This window comes from Sinocyclocheilus anshuiensis, unplaced genomic scaffold (assembly GCF_001515605.1).
Source record: "Sinocyclocheilus anshuiensis isolate Anshui unplaced genomic scaffold, SAMN03320099.WGS_v1.1 scaffold945, whole genome shotgun sequence".
NCBI classification, from domain to species: Eukaryota; Metazoa; Chordata; class Actinopteri; order Cypriniformes; family Cyprinidae; genus Sinocyclocheilus; species Sinocyclocheilus anshuiensis.
Genome location: NW_015557112.1, coordinates 81,131 through 87,870, shown reverse-complemented (window position 1 = coordinate 87,870; position 6,740 = coordinate 81,131). Strand labels below are relative to the sequence as shown.

The 6,740-nt window shown below is 35.9% G+C and overlaps 2 protein-coding genes across 7 annotated transcripts in view; one reads left to right on the top strand and one right to left on the bottom strand.

The window, feature by feature from the left end:
- The window catches only part of LOC107677697 (uncharacterized), a 9,028-nt gene extending 6,441 nt beyond the window's left edge, over positions 1-2,587 (top strand). For 2 of the 4 annotated variants that reach the window (XM_016472706.1, XM_016472707.1), the window contains 4 exons: positions 102-1,178; positions 1,294-1,449; positions 1,545-1,637; positions 1,745-2,587. In XM_016472706.1, the coding sequence (XP_016328192.1) occupies positions 117-1,178; positions 1,294-1,449; positions 1,545-1,637; positions 1,745-2,062 (1,629 nt within the window). In that variant the 5' untranslated portion in view covers positions 102-116 and the 3' untranslated portion in view covers positions 2,063-2,587. Of the gene's footprint in view, positions 1-52; positions 1,179-1,293; positions 1,450-1,544; positions 1,638-1,744 lie in introns of those variants that run through there. The other 2 variants (XM_016472705.1, XR_001632875.1) reach the window with 2 other exon arrangements.
- The window catches only part of LOC107677698 (semaphorin-4F-like), an 89,031-nt gene that overhangs the window by 60,282 nt on the left and 22,009 nt on the right, over positions 1-6,740 (bottom strand). The gene's annotated exons all lie outside the window — the stretch shown is intronic.

Here is a 6,740-nt window from a genome sequence, read left to right as displayed (position 1 = left end):
ACCCCCCCCCCCCCCCCAAAACAAAATTAACCATCTAAATGCATCTATTGTCTTGTCATTATCCTTTGTGTGATTAATTTGTCATGTGTCCTCTCTTTAAGCTGATAATCAGGGCAATGGCTGGACCTGTGAAACTTAGAGTAATTCTATCTGACAATGATGCCAGGAAGTTGATCCTGCCTAAAGGGGTGCCAAGTTCAACTGAGGGCCTCACACAAATAATCACTGAAACATTTTTGCTTAATGGGGATATCCGCTTGCAGTATAAAGATGATGATTTTGGTGGTGAGTTTATTAATTTGACATCAGTAACTGATGTTCAAGACAAAGGAACCTTAAAGGTCATCTTTAAGACTACAGGACAAAACCAAGAAAAAGTCAAGGAAAGCTTGGGTTCTTGTGAGACTCCAGAATCAACTTCTCACTCAACACTGCACAAGTCAGATGATTCTGCATCGGTCTCCTCATTGGATTCTGATGACACTGTCCTTTTATCTTCCCCTGATCCTTCTCCTGGGTCAGTGCAATCCATATCAAGATCTACCACGTGGCCACTTGTATTCCCGATTCCACGCTTCTCCTATGACTCCGAAATAATTCTAGGACAAGCCAATGCTGAATACCATGCCAGTGGAACTCGTCTTAGTCCATCTACAAAGCTGAAATCACACATTCTAGAAAGCCTAGCTGAGGAAATCATAAAATTCAAAGCATATCCAACCGATGTAGACCTTAATGCAGTGGCAGAAGCATTGATCAATAAACACCCTTGCTTACGAGAGCAAGGCTCGTACAATGGTTGCTATGGGTGGAAAATAAGCCTCAAGTACAAAATGGCAAACTTTCGTACCAAGCTCAGAAGTGTTGGGTGTTCTGAGGTAAGCATTAATTCATTAAAGAACAAACAGCAAGATCAGTGCCACGCTGCTTCAAATATTAAGAAGCCTAGAAGAGCGGAAGTGAATTACTGCCCTCAGCATCCGAAGGGAGAAACTTCTGACAGTCTGGAGAAGGAACAAGTTCAGCTTTTGACAGAGATCAGAAAAAGAAACAATGACAAAATAGTCAAAGAGAAGATGGAAAGAACCTTTTCATACAGAAGACAGGAAGTGGTTCAGAAGAAGCCAATGGTAGCAGAGTTTAAAACTCGATGGCCAGCTCTCTTTAATGTTGATGAAGTAAGTGTTTTTGTTTTTTCCTTTAAATATAGACAAGTTGATTTACTTGAGTTTGTTAAACCTGAAAAATTAGAATAGCCAATGTACTTGACTTTTTTTGTTGCTTTTTTAACAGATCAATAATGAATTCATGCGAATTACAACAGTCCCACTGCAGTTCAAGTTTCTTGCTATGCTTGACAAATATTCAGACAGCTTGATGAAGATTTTTCACACTAAGGGCGGAGTCAATGGCCAAACAATAAAAAACATCATGCAACCCGTTTCTCAGGTTGGTACATACATGAAAGTTATACACCGCATTTGGTTATCAGTATAGTAATGTCTGAGTTGTTTAATTAGTGCCTTTTTTTTGTTTTTTTGCAGAGTAACAGCATAGATGTGCGAAGAGAATGCATCCTCAAAGCATTGTGTGTGTACTTGAATGAGGACCATGTACAGCTCTTCAAGGAGTATGCTGTAAGCAAATGCTTATCTCGTTCATCTACTTCTCTTTCATTCTCTGTACAGTGTTCTTAAAGATTAGTTGTCGTACAAATGCAGCATATTTTGTTTGTTTTGCACAGGATTGCGATTGGTTGAGTGCCAAAGAAGCCATGAAGCAGACAGTAATGGGGATCTACATTGTTCGACATGAAGGACATGACCCAGTGGATCAGCCTGTGGATGTTGGCGTTGTGATTGAAGGGACTGAGGTTCTTAGCTCTTTGAGGAATGCAGCTGTAGCAGTAGCCATGTTATTCGGACTCATTTACGCCTTGAACCTTAGCTACCCACGGGAACTCAAATCTACATTTGAGGTCATCCAGAAAGTGTTCTTCAACCTGGATGGACACAGACTTTCACCAAAGGTGCAAACCCTGAAGAACAAGATGTTGGAGTAAGTTGATCCTGTTCTAATTTGTTCTGAGCTCAGCACTGAGCAGAAATTGGTGGTGTTATTGTTTTCTCTTTAACCGTGTTTTTTGATTGTATGTGGACAGTGGTTGACAGTCATTTCATTCAGGTACATGCAATATCAATATTGTTAATTTTTAGTTTTGGATTGTAGTTTGTTTCTATGTTTTACTAAAAATGTGTCAACCTAGCTGAAACTTTAAAACTACTGCTGTAGTTGATTTAAATTGATTTTAGAAATACTGGATTTTTACTAGATCTATCTTGTTCTAAGATTATATATCTTGTTCTGAGATTGTAGCTCAAGACTAAGCATAAATTGGTGTTTTTTTTCTCTTGAATTTAGTAATTGTCAGTTATACATTCACAGTGGTTGACAGACAATTTATTACATGCAAAATCCAAATTCTTAATCTTAATTTTTTTGGAATCTTCGTTAATTTCTTCGTTTTACTTAAAGTAATTGTCAACCTGGATGAAACTTAAAACTACTGCTGTAGTTGATTCTGGAAATACTGTATTTTTGATCCATCTTGTTTTAAGATAATAGTTTTGAGATTGTAGCTCAACACTAAGCACAAATTGGTGTTTTACACTCTAACAGTAATTGAAAATTTTACATTAAAAGTGGTTGATGAACATTTCATTTAATTGCATGCAATAGCAATATTGTTAATCCTCTTTCTGGTTTTTAGTTTATTTCTTTGTTTTACTAAAAGTATTTGTCAACCATGCTGAAACTTTAAAACTACTACTGTAGTTGCTTTAAACTGATTCTGAAAATGCTGTATTTTTGATCTATCTTGTTCTAAGAAAGTTTTGAAACTGTTGGTCAGCGCTGATCAGTAATTGCTGTTTTTGGGTTTCACTTTTGACACTGGAATAAAGAAAGACTTGAGACATTCACATTGAGTTGAGCATTTTGCATTTCACATTGAGCATTTACATTTAAAATACATTTTGGTTTAAAGTCAAAAATATTTCAATGAAAACATTTCTGGTTTAAATTAAGTGGTTAAAATTAATTGGCTTAACAAGACTAAACTGTGTATAAGTTAAATCCACAAGATAATTCAAACGAAAAAGATTTAATCTCGTTGGTTGAAGATGATCTTTGCTTTTGGGTTCTATTTGCCTTGATTAAGTTGAGATAACATAATTCAAATGCGTGGAAATGTGTGTCATAATTATATTAAGTTATACCAACGATTTATTTTTTTGAGTGTACATGCAGTTTGTGTTTGTCACTCTTTTTGCGGAGCTCCTCAGCAGTGCGGTGGATATATATTTTTGAGTTATATAATTACAGTGGCCATAACCAACAGTGAACATTATGATATTCTCAGTGGGCAAAGAGCCAATAAAGCCAGTAGGTCTAAACTTACAGAGTAGGAGATGTGAGCTGGCCTGCGGGCGATGGCATGACTGTATGAACTTCAATGGCCCTCACCCTCCCCCACAAATACAAGACATTTCTCTCACAATCCATTACAATACACACAGCCAACACACGTTCATACGTGCATGCAGTGATGTTTTTCAGCCCATCCTGTTATCAATCATATGTGACATAAGCCATTACCACACACTTAAATTCATAGAGACACACATATAGCAAGAAATGTTGATGAAGATCAACACAAACCACTCTCAGCAGATGTGTAGCATTGACTGAACACACACACACCCTATGGCCTTCCCTAGGTCGACTACATCCCTGCTTCTATGTTTGTCTGGTCATTACACCTTCCATTTGCTCAGAGCAAAATGCATAATGTAAAAATAAAAGTGCTTCCTGTCTGTAAACCACACTTACCAATGAAAGCACTTCATAAACTAAAAGCTCTAAACACACAACAATCCACAATCCCCATATGAGCTAGAACATCAGTTTGTACCATGGCTCACACAGAAGTCACTTTCAAACCGAGCAGCTTTCTGTTGGTCAACGCAGTAAAGTGACTAACTTGAACCTGTCGCAAAATCTGTGAGGGAACCACTTTCGCCCTCACACAAAATTCCAAATTGTGTGGCTTTCTTTTGAAATCTATTAAAATTTGCCAAACAACATTGCAGCAATAGTGAAATAATACTTTTCTTAAAGAGAAAATGTCCTTTTTTGTTCTATCTAGGCTTAATATTGTATATTAATACAGTATTTCATATTAGTAAGCCATTCGTAGGTTAATTTTCATTAAACGTGCAAACACTGTGACCCAGTGGCACTATCAAAAATTGCCAAAAAATGCTCTATTTGTTTAACCACCCAGCCCGACATAGTAACATTGGCTCATCAATAGCGTGAGTTTGGGATGTTTGACCGACCAGTGGAAGATGAACAGAATGCTTGGTAAATTACTAAACTAAATTACTTTTCCATTTAATTTGGTGACATACTGACACTCCTTTAATATCTTCTCTACAACATATCTCCATATTAGCAGCAATGGCATTGGCTAAATGTAAAACCTCTCTCATGTCCTTGTGTTCTAGTGTGCAGTGGCAAACCAGAGCAAAAGGTTAGAAGGCATTTCCCTCAATGGCATCAGCATACTATAGGTGGTGGTTAGGAAGCCAGGGGGCGGGGCTTCTTCCTTCCATGCTGTCAGCACAATAACAGGGTTTCCCAAATACAACAACACTGCTGGGAAACTGCCGCACACAAATGAGAACTGAGGACTAACAGGAAAGTTTGGGTGAGATGTGGAGTGACCTGTGGCCTGTGTGACTATAAGCAACACTACATCTGCAGAAAAATGCATAAACACAAGTACTGCCCATTCAGTGTAGGTGAATCACATTTTTAGCCTTCAGAAATATATGTAGTTTAGATATTTTATCTCAAACTGCCTTTGAATGAGATAGTGGCCCCAGAAAGGATTTGGACACACTTAAAATGTCAAGAATGTCAATGTATTAGATACAAAATGTTGATTCAAGTAGTAATGTCACTTCTGTGTTTGTTTTAAATTACTGATTGACTAGGCCACTGTTATCTATATCCAAATACTTTTTATCTTAAAGGGATAGTTCACCCAAAAATGAAAATTCTGTCATTAATTACTCACCCTCATGTCGTTCCAAACCCGTGAGACCTTCGTTCATCTTCGGAACACAAATTAAGATATGTTTGATGAAGCTGATTGAAGGTCTTAAGGTTTTGGAACGACATGAGGGTGAGTAATTAATGACAGAATTTTCATTTTTGGGTGAACTATCCCTTTAATTTTGAAGAATATATCAATATTATAGTTTTATACTTGAAACCTTAATGCACTTATTTTTGTGAAATATCTTTTTTAATAGTGTGCTTGTAATATTTTTCTTTAAAAAAAAATCGTTTTCTTTATTTTTCCTTAAAATTGTATGTAAAGAAATTCATGGATTTTTAGGGTTAGTAAAGGGTTAGTTCACCAAAAAATTTAAAATTCTGTCATAAGTTACTTAACCTCAGGCCAACTAATCGTATTGGTTCTTGTGGAAACTCAAATGTGCTTGTGTTTCATAAGAACAAAAAAAAACATTGGTTCATCAAGAAAACACAAGAAAATATGTTTACCATGTTTGATGTGCTCTGCATATGTGTTAATCAATGTTTATATGTAAATAAAAGCCTAAATTATTATTTTCATCATATAAAGTGGCTGTCCCTAAGATTTGGATTAAACCATTTGATTCATATGAATTATTGTGATCTGTGTCACTTTTAACTATGAGTCACTATGCTAGATTTCATGTCATGAAGAAATAACTTTTGACATGTATTAACTGATATATCAAACATTTTTATATGCACAGGGCCCATATTCACAAAACATTTTATCTTACCACTAAGAGTTCTCCTAAATAGCAGTAAAAGTTTTTAGCTAAGGGGTTTCTCTTAAAACCTATTCACAAAGCTGCTGAGACAAATTTTACTAAGGAACAGAGAGAAGTCTTAAGCTAAGAGTAAGGGCAGGGTTGATCTCGTTGCTATGGATGATGTCAGCATGCTTACTTACTATGCACACAGTGATTGGCTGATAGTCTCTGTCAGAGATTTATTCATAGAAATATTGTAAAGCACAATATTATGTTGCCGTATTCAAATAAAGGTTTAAAAAAAAAAAAAAAAAACCTATTCACAAAGCTGCTGAGACAAGGGCGGGGTTGACCTTGTTGCTATGGATGATGTCAGCATGCTTACTAACTATGCCCACAGTGATTGGCTGATAGTCTCTTTCAGAGATTTATTCATAGAAATATTGTAAAGCACAATATTATGTTGCCGTATTCAAATAAAGGTTTAAAAAAAAAAATAAATTAATTGCCACATTCAAATAAAGATTTAAAAATGCAGGATAAGAGTCACTAATTAAACAAGTATATGTTCAGCTAATTGTCAGCCTCTTACATGTATGCTTCTCATAATTAGTGAATATGCATATAAACAGCCTTTTAATTAACAGAGTAGAATAATCATGGCTCATAGTAATACATGCAAACGTAAAAAAAAATAAAAAAACTGGACACAAGAACAGCTGTTACTTCTTGCCCAACTGGTTAATGAAAACAAGGATATAATCAAAGGAAAATCTGGAGTTGGGGTAACCTCCAAAACCAAAGGTGATGCCTTTTTAAAAGGTCATTATCATCAAATGTTTCTAAAATGTTTACGTTCAGAGA